Raw genomic sequence first — 14371 nt, forward strand, 5'->3', positions numbered from 1 at the left:
ACTTCCTTCATAGCCCAGTTGGTAAAGAATCCACCTGCAATGCAGGAGACCCTGGTTCGATTCCTGGGTCAGGAAGATCCACTGGAGAAGGGATAGGCTACCCATTCCAGTATTCTTGGGCTTCCCTTGTGGCTCAACTGGTAAAGAATCCACCTGCAGTGAGGGAGACCTGGTTTTGATCACTAGGTTGGGAAGATCCCCTGGAGAAGGGAAAGCCTACCCACTCCAGTATTCTGGCCTGGAGAATTCCATCGATTGTATAGTCCATGGGGTTGCAAAGAGTCGGACACAATTGAGCGAGTTTTGCTTTCACTTTTCACTTTCAACCATTGTTACTATCTGTAAATAAATTGAGGTACTCCCAGGAAACATGTAGGATAGTCTGAGGCAGACAAAATGGGTTAGAATCTGGCTTTTGCTGGATGCCTGATAGAGTCTAAGTTACATGCAGTGAGAGATGAGGAACATCTTGAACAGAACACATGGAGTTGACTGGAGGCTTGTAAGAATTCTTAGGTCCCACACTTCGGGACACAGAAAATAGGCTGAGAAACTCATGTGCCAAGGAGGGCACGTTGTCCGGCGCCACCTGAGATGTAGCCGAGGAGGATAATGGAAAAGGGGATAACTCCTGGGGAGTGAAGACATAAGCCACAGTGAACAAAGATTTGGGAAGTTCCCCACCCTCAAGGAGCTGTGGGTGCATGCTCAGTCGCTTCAGTCATGTCCGACTCTTTGCAACCCCTTGGACTGTAGCCCGCCAGGCTCCTCTGTCCATGGGATTCTTCAGGCAAGAATACTGGAGTGGGTTGCCATGTCCTCCTCCAGGGGATCTTCCCCACCCAGGGATCAAACCCATGTCTCCTGCATTTCAGACAGATTCTTTACTGCTGAGCCACCAGGGGAGCCCCTCAAGGAACTGATTTGGTGCTAATTAAGGAACCCTCCCAATTTACAAAACAGGAAACCAGTGATTTCTCAATTATACATTTTGACCCATTCCATCATTGTCTATTGAGTGAGTAGGTGAAGGATAAATAATTTGACTTTATAGTTCACTTGTTCTGACATAGGTTCACTCATGTTTCCTGCCCAGCTTTTGTGGTCATTTTAGTTTTTGACTCTAAGGTATTTGATGACGTGAACTGAATTGGAGTCCTGGAAGTGCAGTGGGTCAGGATCCATTCCGCTGCCCAGGGATGATGCCTGAGTTCTGTGTGTGACTTCACAATGCCCCCGTGGTTCCCAGCTTCCTTCTGTAGTCTGTATGTAGATAGCCATGCTGACAGCCTTGTGGCTATTTAGCCTTTTTCTCCCTGTTCTGTGTGCCCAGCTATTAGTCACCTGTGCCTATAAGAGTCTCTGCCAGCAGGCCCTGCTCTCGGGCAATGATGTTGTCCTGCAGTGTGACCATCTCAAGGCATCCTGGTACTTCTCTTCCTTTCAGGGGGAAGATCCCTTTTTGGTCTCCTCACTGCCTAACATAAAGAAACTGCCTGGGGGCAGCCTCCAACTGAACAAACCTCAGCCCTCCCAGTCAGGCCTCTATCGCTGTGAGGACAATAACACAGCCCTTGTGGTAGAATATGAGATAGATTTCCAAGATGTCACCACGCTACATATTACCCACAAAGGACTAGGCCAAAACCCTCTGCAGAATCAGAGCCTGAGTCTGGGTAGACAGGAGATCATCTTCACCCACTGGGAGCCCTGGCAGGACTGTAACCGCTGTGGGGTGCCAGGTGAACGCAAACGCCTGGGGTACTGCTACATCCAAGAGTCCCTGGAAAGCCCAATGCCCTGCTGGCTCTATCTGGGAGATGTGAGGCTGTGGTCCAGCCGCTTGCAGCCTGAGATGCAGGTGGAAGCCTGCCTTGTACCCTGCAACCAGAGCAAGGAGATCATCCAGCCGTTCTTCACCTTTGACATTTCCAAGTTGGGCCAGTCAACCAACAACATGGAGCTCACCTGCCCCTTGGCGTCCATCTACAGGTGACTGGACCCAGGCGTCAGCCCTGCCTTTGACCCCCGCCCAGGCTTTGTTTCTTGTGTTCACCTCGGCCAGGGGTTACACTCCAATAGAAAAGCAGGGTCTGTCTTTCAGCGCATAAGCCTTCAAGGTCAATCTGTGCAGGAAGGGATCTCTTCACTGGCTTGTTCAGATGTTCATTCAGCAAGAATCCCCAACTGCGACTTCTGAGCCACATCCTAGGCAGGTGATGTTGGGGACACAGTGGTGACCAACAAAGACCTAATCCCTGCCCTCATAGGCACCTGTTATTCATGGGTAGACCAAATACGAAACCTAGAAACCAAGACATTCTGGCCCATGCTCATGCCAACATAGACTTTACTGTGATTTCTATCTCCTCACTAGACTCTGACTGATACAATTTGTCTATCCATCCTTGCACCAATGCTACAGTAACTTAATTATTATACCTTTATAATAACCCATGATATCAGTAGTATAGATTTTTCAGCTTTGTTCTTCAAGGTTGTCTTGGTTATTCTTTACTTTTTATAAAAAAAAAAAATTGAAATCAGCTTGTGGTTTCCATCCAAAAGACGTCTTTTTTTTTTAAATTGGCACATCATTGAATCTAAAGATAAAATCAGTATATTACAATATTTAGTCTTCCAATCCGTGAACATTGTAAACACTTCCATTATTTAGGCTTTTTTTTATTTCTTCCAATAACAAGTAGTTATTAATGTAGAGGTTTTACATGTATTTTATTATATCTGTTCCTTGTATTTGATTTGTTCATGCAAGTTGCATCTTTTACATTTCATTTTCTAATTACTTGTATATAAAAATATATTTGGCATTTATATACGGCATTGCTTGGTTAGTTTTCTGTGATTGTGGTTTTCATTCTGTCTGCCCTCTGATGGATGAGGATAAGAGGCTTGTGAAAGCTTCCTGATGGGAAGGACTGAGTGAAGGTCGCTCAGTCCTGTCTGACTCTTTTCAACCCCATGGGATGGGAGGGACTGGCTGTGGGTAAAACTGAGTCTGGCTCTGGTGGGCAGGGCCATGCTCAGTAAATCTTTAACCCAATTTTCTGCTGATGGGTGGGTCTATGTTCCCTTCTCTGGCCAAACTATGGTAGGGGTGATGGCAGTAATAGCTACCTTCTTCAAAAGGATTTATGCCAGCATGCCGCAGCTCCCAGGACTGTTGTAGTCAGTGCCCCTGACCCTGTGGCAGGCCGCTGTCAACCCACACCTCTGCCGGAGACTCCTGGACACTCACAGGCAGGTCTGGCTCAGTCTCTTTTGGGGTCAGTGCTCCTTTCTCCTGGGTCCTGGTGCACATGAGGTTTTGCTGTGCTCTCTAAGGGTCTGCTTCCCTGGGGGTTCTGAGTCCTTTTCCAGATCCCCAGGTTGAGAAATACGTTGTGGAACCTAGAACTTTTGCAACAGTGTAAGAACTTCTTTGATAGAAATGTTCCCCAGTTTGTGGGCCGTCTGCTTGGTGGCTATACAGTGGCACTACTGGCAACCTCCTCCAAGAGGACTTCTGCCACACGCCATGCCTCCCAGGTCTGCTGCAGCCAGAGCCCCTGTCCCAGCGGCAGGTCACTGCTGACCCACGCCTCAGCAAGAGACACTCAAACACTCAACGGCAGGTCTGGCTCAGTCTCTCGTGGGGGTCACTGCCCCTTTCCCTTGGTCCTGGTATGCATGAGGTTTTGTTTGTCTAACTCAGTGGAACTATGAGCCATGCCATATAGGGCCACCCGAGACGGACGGGTCATGGTGGAAAGTTCTGACAAAATGTGGTCCATTGGAGAAGGGAATGGCAAACCACTTCCGCGTTCTTGCCTTGAGAACCCCATGAACACTATGAAAAGGCAAAAAGATATGACACTAAAAGATGAACTCTCCAGGTCAGTAGGTGCCCAATATACTACTGGAAAAGAGCAGAGAAATAGCTCCAGAAGGATGAAGCGGCTGAGCCAAAGCAGGAACAATACCTAGTTGTGGATGTGGCTTGTGGTGAAAAGTAAAATCTGATGCTGTAAGAACAATATTGCATAGAAACCTGGACTGTTAAGTCCATGAACCAAGGTAAATTAGAAGTGGTCAAACAGGAGATGGCAAGAGCGAACACTGATATTTTAGAAATTAGTGAACTAAAATGGGCTGGAATGGGCGAATTTAATTCAGATGACCATTACATACTGTGGGCAAGAATTCCGTAGAAGAAATGGAGTAGCCCTCATAGTCAACAAAAGAGTCCAAAATGCAGTACTTGGATGCAATCTCAAAAATGACAGAATGATCTCTGTTTCCAGGCAAACCATTCAATATTACAGTAATCCAAGTCTATGCCTCAACCACTAATGCCAAAGAAGCTGAAGTTGAATGGTTTTATAAAGACCTACAAGGCCTTCTAGAACTAATACCCAAAAAAGATGTCCTTTTCATCATTGGGACTGGAATGCAAAAGTAGGAAGTCAAGAGATAACCTGGAGTGACAGGCAAGTTTGGCCTTGGAGTACAAAATGAAGCAGGGCAAAGACTAACAGAGTTTTGCCAAAAGAATGCTTTGGTTATAGCAAACACCCTCTTCCAGCAACACAAGAGACAACTCTACACATGGACATCACCAGATGGTCAATACCGAAATCAGATTGATTATATTCTTTGCAATCAAAGATGGAGAACCTGTATACAGTCAGAAAAACCAAGACTGAGAACTGACTGTGGCTCAGATCATGAACTCCTTATTGCAAAATTCAGACTTAAATTGAAGAAAGTAGGGAAAACCACTAGGCCATTAAGATATGACCTAAATCAAGTCCCTTATGATTATATAGTGGAAGTAACAAATAGCTTCAGGGGATTAGATCTGATAGACAGAGTGCCTAAAGAACTGTGGACAGAAGTTTGTCACATTGTACAGGAGACAGTGATCAAAACCATCCCCAAGAAAAAGAAACTCAAAAAGGCAAAATGGCTGTCTGAGGAGGCCTTACAAATATCTGAGAAAAGGAAAGAAAAAGACAAAGGAGAAAAGGAAAGACATACCCCTCTGAATGCAGACTTCCAAAGAATAGCAAGGAGAGATAAGAAAGGCTTCCTAAGGGAACAATGCAAAGAAATAGAGGAAAACAGTAGGATGGGAAAGACTAGAGATCTCTTCAAGAAAATTAGAGATACCAAGGGAACATTTCATGCAAAGATGGGTCAAATAAAGGACAGGAATGGTATGGACCTAACAGAAGCAGAAGATATTAAGAAGAGATGGCAAGAATACACAGAAGAACTATACAAAAGAGAACTTAATGGCCCAGATAACCATGGTGGTGTGATCACTCACCTAGGCCAGACATCATGGAATGTGAAGTCAAGTAGGCCTTAGGAAGCATCATTATGAACAAAGCTAGTGGATGTGATGGAATTCCAGTTGAGCTATTTCAAATCATGAAAGATGATGCTGTGAAAGTGCTGCACTCAATATGCCAGCAAATATGGAAAACTTGGCAGTGGCCACAGGACTGGAAAAGGTCAGTTTTCATTCCAATCCCACAGAAAGGCAATGCCAAAGAATGTTCAAACTACCGCAGAATTGCACTCATCTCACATGCTAGCAAAGTAATGATCAAAATTCTCCAAACCAGGTTTCAACAGTATGTGAACTGAGAACTTCCAGATGTACAAGCTAGATTTAGAAAAGGCAGAGAAACCAGAGATCAAATTGCCAGCATCTATTGGATCAAAGAAAAAGCAAGAGAGTTCCAGAGAAACATCTACCTCTGCTTCATTGACTACGCTAAAGCCTTTGACTGTGTGGATCACAACAAACTGTGGAAAATTCTTAAAGAAATGAGATACCAGACCACCTTACCTGCCTCCTGAGAAACCTGTATGCAAATCAAGAAGCAACAGTTAGAACCGGACATGAAACAATGGACTGGTTCCAAACTGGGAAAGGAGTACATCAAGGCTGTATATTGTCACCCTGTTTATTTAACTTATATGCAGAGTGCATCATGCAGAATGCTTGGCTGGTTGAAGTACAAGCTGGAATCAAGATTGCTGGGAGAAATATCAATAACCTCAGATGTGCAGATGACACCACCCTTATGGCAGAAAGCAAAGAGGAACTAAAGAGCCTCTTGAATAAAGTGAAAGAGGAGAGTGAAAAATCTTAAGCTTAAAACTCAACATTCAAAAAACTAAGATCATGGCATCCAGTTCAATCATTTCATGGCAAATAGATGGGGAAACAATGGAAACAGTGAAAGGCTTTATTTTCATGGGCTCCAAACTCACTGCAGATGGTGACTGTGGCCATGAAATTAAAAAGATGCTTGCTCCTTGGAAGAAAAGCTATGACCAACCTAGACAGCATATTAAAAAGCGAAGACATTACTTTGCCAACAAAGATTCTTCTAGTCAAAGATATGGTTTTTCCAGTAATCATGTATGGATGTGACAGTTGGAGCATAAGGAAGGCTGAGCACCAAAGAATTGATGCTTTTGAGCTGTGGTGTTGGAGAAGACTCTTGAGAGTCCCTTGGACTGCAAGGAAATCAATCCTGAATATTCATTGGAAGGACTGATGCTGAAGTTGAGGCTCCAATACTTTGGCCACCTGATGCAAAGAGCTGACTAATTAGAAAAGACCCTGATGCTGGGAAAGATTGAAGTCAGGAGAAGGGGAAAACAGAGGACAAGATGTTTGGAGGGCATCACTGACTCGATGGACATGAGTTTGAGCAAGCTCTAGGAGTTGGTGATGGACAGGGAAGCCCGGCGTGCTGTTGTCTGTGGGGTTGCAAACGGTCGGACATGACTGAGCGACTGAACTGAACTGAACTGATTATCATCATTCAAGGATTCCACACTTATGAATTCACCTACTCACTAAAATTTGTTTGTAACCCCCAAGTTGGTACCCACAGTCATATTCATTTGCAGACATGCACAGAGTGGCAAGAAAATTGAGTCACCCAACAACGCACATTCCCAGCCAAGGCCACACAAGGTGACACTCTGCCTTCTGGTTTCAGTTCCCAGACTGTGTTAGCAAGTATGCTCCTCTTCATGGTCTGTTTAGTGCCATGTTTTGGGCATTTTTGTGTTTCTATTGGTGATTTTGATTTTCAATATTTATTTATTTTTGGCTGAGGAGTTTAGGAAAGAATCTGGGAAAGGGGCCACCAAGAAAAAAATATATTTGTTTAAAATGAGTTGAGTCTTGCAGATATCTGTGGGAGGACCAGCATGTGCAACGATCCTAAGGCAGGGGCCCTTTGCTTGCCTGGTATATTCAGGGGACAGTCAGGAGGCCAGCATGGCTGGAGCAATTGGGTGGGGAAGGGTAGGAGGTCAGAAGGGAACCAGAGAGGATTTATTCACCTCTCCATTCTCAGCACTCGCAAGTGTGCCCAGAACATACTAGTAGGCATGTGAGCTTAGTCACTTAGTCATGTCTGACTCTTTGCAACCCCATGGACTGTAGCTTGCCAGGCTCCTCTGTCTATGAGATTTTCCAGGCTAGAATACTGGAGTGGGTTGCCATTCCCTTATCCAGGGGATCTTCCCAACCCAGAGACTGAACCCAGGTCTCTTGCATTACAGGCAAATTCTTTACTGCCTGAGCCACCGGGGAATACCCTGAACAAAGCCCATGTGTTCAGAAAAAAATGTGTTGAATGTTCATATGTGTCAGTTTAACACCAAAATAGGGAGGTGATAGAGAAAATGCTGAATAGACAAGTTGTGTCCTTCTACCCCAGCAGAGTGGAAGGCTTGGAAGAGAAATGAAATAGGATTGCTAACTTGTCACAGGACAAATGTGGGAATTGTGACCTCACACCCCATGGCGGTGGACTACAGTTCTTCCTGGTCAGGGCTGAAGCCTGAGGTCCGTGGATGACCTCACAATGTCTAGGGTGGGGCCCGGCCCACTTCCACAGGCCCAGTCCACCATGCTGACCACCTTGTGGCTGTTGCTTTGCTTTGCTCTCCCGGTCCAGGAGTCATCCTTTTCTATCAGCTGTCCTAATCGCAAGCATTGTCAACTGGCCCTGCTCTCAAACAATGATATCATCCTGCAGTGCAATGCCCCTGGGGCACAGTGGCAGTTCTTCTTGCCACTCAAGACCACTGGGGTCAGCAATTCCACTACCAATCTCAACATGGAAATAATGCCCAATGGCAGCCTTTTCATTACAAATCCACTACCCTACCATACAGGCTTTTATCACTGCAGCGACAAGGATGGCAAGAAAGTGGTGCAATATGAAATTGACTTCCAAGATGTCGGCAGCCTACATATTACACACAAAGATTTGGACCAAAAGCCCCTGCAGAATGAGAGCCTGAGTCTGGGGAGCAAGCAGCTCATCTTCACCCACTGGGAGCCCTGGCAGGACTGTAACCGCTGTGGGGTGCCAGGTGAACGCAAACGCCTGGGGTACTGCTACATCCAAGAGTCCCCGGAAAACCCCATGCCCTGCTGGCTCTATCTGGGAGATGTAAAGCTGTGGTCCAGCCGCTTGAGGCCTGAGATGCAGGTGGAAACCTGCCACATTCCATGTACATTCATAGATATGAAATATATCATTTTTGACAACTTCCAGCTTAGAAACAAAATGGGATCTGCGTGGCTCACCTGCCCCTTAGGATCTATCTACAGGTGACGGAATCGGTACCAGCCCTGCCCTTGGCCCCTTGCCAGGCTCTCCCCATCTGGGAGCCTTTGTGGTTAATCTGCGCAGAGAGGGAGGGATTCTATGTCACTAATCAGCACCGCAGTCTCTCTCCTTGGGCTTCTTTGGATATCCCTCTTGGTGTCCACTGAGCCACACACGGATAGAATGAGGACAGCTAGTACCCAGGGAGCACTCAGCTGGCTAGGCCCAATCTGCACGGGGTGGTGCTGTGGATGTGGTGGTCATCAGGTAGCTGCACATCTGGTCCTTGCTGCTGCTGCTGCGCTGGTCCTTAGGAAGCCCCTAGGCCAGGCGGGGAGATGGACCAGGGTGGTCAGGGTTGGATGGGAGAAGTTCAGGCAAGTGATGGAGCTGTGAGGCAGGTAGCTCAGGAAGCTGTGAGACTCTTGAGTCCTCAAACTCATGTGGAATGATCATCAAGCCTAGGATGAGAAGATGGATGCCTATCATGACCTGTGTCCCTGGGAGCTCCCATTCTTGTTCTGTCTTCCCGCCTCGTGGTAGTTGAGTCACTAAGTTGTGTTCGACTCTTTGCAACTCCATGGACTGTAGCCCACCAGGCTCCTCTGTTCATGGGATTTCCCAGGCAAGAATATTGCAGTGGGTTGCCATTCCTTCTTAAGGGTTCCTGCCTGGAGCCCCTGGGAAATCTTTCCCTCTTCACGTTTTTCCCTGCCCACCTGCTTCCCTGATGTCTCAGATGGTAAAATGTCAGCATACAATGCAGGAGACCTGGGTTTGATCCCAGGGTGGGAAAGATATCCTGGAGAAGGGAATGGCTACACACTCCAGTATTCTTGCCTGGAGGATTCCATGGACAGAGGAGCCTGGCGGGTTACAGTCCATGGGGTTGCAAAGTTGGACATGACTGAGCGACTAACTGCCGCTACCACAGCAATAAGAACTGCAACCACTCACAGTGCAGCGCTTACCCTATAAGCTGGTCCCTAGGCAAACATTCTTAAACCACATCCTCTGCCATTCTTCTTCCCTCACCCAGGGAGCTGTGAATTCCAAGAAGGCTCATTCATAGATGAGGAAACTACAGCTCAGAGGAATGCCTGGGGGAATCCATGGTGAGAGGTGGCAGCACAGACCTTATGACACATACTTGTCCATGGGGACCCCCCTGCCCTTCTTCCCCACTGGCCAGTGGCAGCCCTTTCCTTGCAAGCTGGGAGCCTGAGCAACCTCTTGAGGGCTCTACAACTACCGGCTCTGTGGAATCTGGCTTCATTGCCTCCACCTGGTTTTCTTTCCTTTGGTCATCCCAGTTGTGACTTCTATTGTTATTGTCCAGTCACTAAGTTATGTCCAACTCTTTGTGACCCCATGATCTGCAGCTTGCCAGGCTTCCCTGTTCTTCACTATCTCCCGGAGTTTGCTCAAGCTCATGTTCATCAAGTTGGTGATGCCATCCAACCATCTCATCCTCTGTTACCCCATTCTCCTCCTGCCTTCAATTTTTCCCAGCTTCAAAGTCTTTTCCAGTGAGTTGTCTCTAAGGTGGCCAAAGTATTGGAGCTTCAGCTTCAGCATCAGTCTTTCCAATGAATATTCAGAGTTGATTTCCTTTAGGATTGACTGGTTTTATCTCCTTGCTATCCAAAGGACTCTCAAGAGTCTTCTCCAGCACCACAGTTCAGAAGCATCAATTCTTCAGTGCTCAGCCTTATTTATGGTCCAACTCTCACATCCCGTGCATGACTACTGGAAAAACCCTAGCTTTGACTATACAGACCTTTGTTGGCAAAGTCATGTCTCTTTTTTAATATTCTGTCTAGGTTTGTCATAGCTTTTCTTCCAAGGAGCAAGCGTCTTTTAAATTCATGGCTGCAGTCACCACCGTCGGTGATTTGGAGCTCAAGAAAATAAAATCTGTCACTGCTTCCACTTTTTCCCCTTCTATTTGCCATGAAGTGATAGGACCAGATGCCATGATCTTAGTTTTTTTAATGCTGAGTTTTATGCCAGCTTTTTCTTTCTCTCTTTCTCTTTCTCATATCTTTTTGTCTCCCTTTCTTCTTTCTTCCTCCTCCTTGAAGTATAAAAGTAACACCTGCTTCCTTAAAAAAAAAAAAGCCCACAATTCAGAAATGTGAACGTGCATGTGACTCCTCCTTCCATCTAGATCCGCATACCTATTCCATGTCATTTGCCAAGTAAGGGGCACCTGGGTGCCCATCATAGGGAACATGAAAAGAGAGGTCACTGAGGCTTTAAGAATTGCTATGTCTCCAGGGAGCTGAGAGGAAGGGCATTTCATATGAGGTTAACTGTCCCGGCCTCTGTCACTTTCCTGCTGTGTGACTTTAGCCTGTGGCCTCTCTGGGCCTCAGTTTCCCCATCTGTAGAATATGGGTTGTATTCGTTTGCTACGTAACCACTGTAACAAAACACCACCAACCAGGTGGCTTCAACCAGCAGGGAATTCTTCTCTTCCAGTTCTTCAGACAGATCAAGCTGTCAGCAGGGCCACGTACCCTCTGAGAGGCTGGATGGGACCCTTCCTCGCCTCTTTCTGGTGTCTGGGGGTGGCCGCAGTCCTTGGCCTGCCTTGACTTGTGACCGCACCCCCAGTGGCTGCCTCTGTCACCAGCTGGGGTTCTCCCCATGTGTCTCGTGTCTCTGCCTCTTCTCTCTCCTTACATGGATACAGGTTATACTGGTGGATTTAAGGACCACCTGACTCCTATTCTGGTGGCTCAAATGGCAGAGAATCTGCCTGCAATGCAGGAGACCTGGGTGGGGAAGATCCCCTGGAGAAGGGAATGGCTATGCACTCCAGTGGGGCCTGGAGAATTCCATGGCCAGAGGCGCCTGGCAGGCTACAGTCCGTGGAGTCGCAGAGTTGGACACGACTGAGTGACTTTTCCTTTCACGATGCCCATCTGACCTCATCTGAGCTAATTACAACTGCAACAACTCTATTTTCAAATAAGGTCACATTCTGAGGTTCCAGTTAGGACATGAATTTGGGGAGTATGGAGGTCTTGGGGGACCTGGCCTCGGGGTCATTGTGATCCCTAAGAGAGCAAATGCCAGTAAAGACATTTACGACAGGGTCCCACACACTAACAGGTGTTACTATTGCTTTTATGATCTTTCACCTTGTCTTTATTGTCTGTTGCTTGTCCCTTTTGTTTCCCAGCCATTATGGGTGTGTTATATCCCTGATTCATGTGTTCACTGATCACGTTTTTCACTGAGCATTTATAAACCAAACATCTAAACTCTAGACACCAGAGAGGCAATGAAGAACAAAACCAAAAAAGATACCTATTCTCATGCAGCGATAAACCAATGACATGAATGAAATACACAGTATTTCATTTTTTTTTTAATTGGAGTATAATTGTTTTTACAAGGTTAAGAGCCCAGCATTTTAGTAGGCAATAAAGGAGGGAGAGTGGGAGTAGGAGAAGTGAAAATTTTAAATAAGGAGAGCAGAGAACGCGTTCCTGAGAAGGTGCCATTCAGCCAAGGCTGAGAGGAGGTGAGAGAGCTGTGTGTGATGAGGGAGAGCATTCCAAGCTGAGTGCAAAGACCCCGAGGCAGAACTGTGCCCAGCCATTGGAGGAACCTCTAGGAGGTGTGGCTGGGGCAGAGTGAATGAGGGAGAGCAGAGGAAATAGGGTCAGGCAGGTAAAGAGGTACACACACAATTAGGGAGTGTCTTGCTAATTCCTCCAAATAACCCTCTGAGGTCACTGCAATCATGACACTCTCAGATTTCAGATGAAGAAACAGAGAGAGAGGCATTTAGTTAAGTGGTCCCGGGGAAGTAAGGGGCTAGGCTCCGAGAGCTCCCGCCCGCCCTGCCCCCACCTTCCCCTTGTCCTTTGCTGCATAGCTCTCCTTGGAGGGGGATGCTCTGTTTGCTCTTCCCAGGGAGAAGGGTGCTGCCATCTCTACCTCCTTTCAGACATCGGTCCGCCCTCCCCCTCTCTGGGGTTTTGCAACTGACCTTGTCATCCTTCGCAGGCCCGTATTCTGGGAAGCGAACAACCTCTCCCTAACCTGGAAGGACCAGCTCTCCGGCAAGAGCATCAGCACCATCATGGACACCTCCAACGGTGGCAGCTGGCTGCAGGTCTTCCAGCCGGCCACTTACAGGTGCTTCGTGCAGCAGGAGCTCACGGCTCAATTCAACTCCCAGAACAATGTGGATCCACTGAAGTTTCTAAGCCCAGGAAAGTCTGAAGAACAACCAGAGGCAAAGGAGGCCCGGAGAGAAAAAGCCAACTCTGTCCTTAAGGGGCTGAGAGTGATGATGCTCGTGGGCACGGTCTTGACTCTGCTGGGGTGTCTGCTCAAACAGTTCCGCTTTTCCCGGAGCTGGAAGAGAAATAAGATGTTGTTGGTGAAATAAAGTCAGCCCTTTGGGTCGTGGTGACCCGGTCTCCTGTGCCTTCGTTGCTCCACGCGTCCTGCTGCCCTGGACTCACCCACACCTCACTCTGAATGTGTGTGGACCAAAACAGACACGGGGCCGCAGCTAAGGGCGACTGACCTCTCCCTGGTCCAAGTCCTGCTCTGTTAACTCATTCATAATCCCCGTGCCACAGGTGAGGAAACAGGCTAGACTTCCTGTCTGGTCCCCGTGGGGTGGGGGTGGGGGGACACCAGTTCAAACGCAGGTGGCCTGTCTAAAGCCTTGTGGTCCTCACAGGGAGGAAGGAAGGGCTGGAATGAGGCCATTTGGGGAGTGAGTCTCTGGGTGTGTAAATTGTAGCCACCTCACTCACCACACTCTCCAAGGACAAGGGCAGGGATGGGGGATGGGAGTGGGTCACCCCAGACCCCCCGATCCGCACTGGACTGCTGTGTTTCCTTGCCCATTCCTTGCACCCCACCTCCCCCACCGTCTCAGTGGCACCTGGGGCCTCCAGGCCTCACCATAGCTCCCCAGGTTAGAGGGGCCACCAGAGTGGTGGCCCAGTTAGCAGATGAGCACCCCCCTCCTGATCCTTGCAATGGCAAAGGCTCCCTCAGACACCCTGAGAAAGGAGAGATAGGCCTCTGTGCTGGGACAAGGCACTAGGCCTGGCCCAGCTGACCTGTGGCCATCACCAGGCCTGGCTGGCTGTTCCCGGAAATGTTATACACTAACAGAGTGCAAGAGTCAGAAATAAATATTAATGCCTTGTAAAATTCATGGCCCTGATATTCCATTGTGAAACAACAGGGCAGATCTGAAACTTCCAGAACTTCTGTCCCCGAGAAGAGGGCAGTGCTCACCCCTCACACCCCAGATACTGTTGGTGAAACACCTAAGGCTTCACATGGTATCCAGGGAGGCAAAGATGCCTCCAGAAAGGGGGAGTGTTTGTGGAGAGCTAAAGGGGGGCCCACTGGGAAGCAGAGGCAGAGAATAACAAAAATAATTATTTATTTTGTTATTTTGGGGGATCACCTGGCATGGTCAGAACTCACATCCTTCACCAACGTTATGGTCCTCGCAGCCAACTATGAGCCACACTGTGAACCTCTTTATTGTAGCCGAGAACACTAAAGCACAGAGCTCTCAAGCAAGCTGCCTGAGGTCACACAGTGAACTTGGGAAGGGGCTGGCAATGGGAGAGAGAAAGGAGACCTCTTGATGCCCCCCAGACCTGCTCCTAGGAAACCCGCAGTGCCCTGTATCCACGGCAGCTCACTGCATAGCAGCTGAA

General features: G+C 47.7%; 1 protein-coding gene across 3 annotated transcripts in view; it reads left to right on the plus strand.

Moving 5' to 3' along the window:
* Nucleotides 1-13092, plus strand: part of FAM187B (family with sequence similarity 187 member B) — a 29110-nt gene extending 16018 nt beyond the window's left edge. The window contains exons 1-2 of one of the 3 annotated variants that reach the window (XM_070451842.1): nucleotides 1265-1992; nucleotides 12681-13092. In XM_070451842.1, the coding sequence (XP_070307943.1) occupies nucleotides 1280-1992; nucleotides 12681-13068 (1101 nt within the window). In that variant the 5' untranslated portion in view covers nucleotides 1265-1279 and the 3' untranslated portion in view covers nucleotides 13069-13092. Of the gene's footprint in view, nucleotides 1-1264; nucleotides 1993-7932; nucleotides 8660-12680 lie in introns of those variants that run through there. The other 2 variants (XM_020912657.2, XM_070451843.1) reach the window with 2 other exon arrangements.
* The last annotated feature ends 1279 nt before the right edge of the window (nucleotides 13093-14371 follow it).

The sequence above is a fragment of the Odocoileus virginianus genome, chromosome 20 (assembly GCF_023699985.2).
Source record: "Odocoileus virginianus isolate 20LAN1187 ecotype Illinois chromosome 20, Ovbor_1.2, whole genome shotgun sequence".
Classification (NCBI taxonomy): domain Eukaryota; kingdom Metazoa; phylum Chordata; class Mammalia; order Artiodactyla; family Cervidae; genus Odocoileus; species Odocoileus virginianus.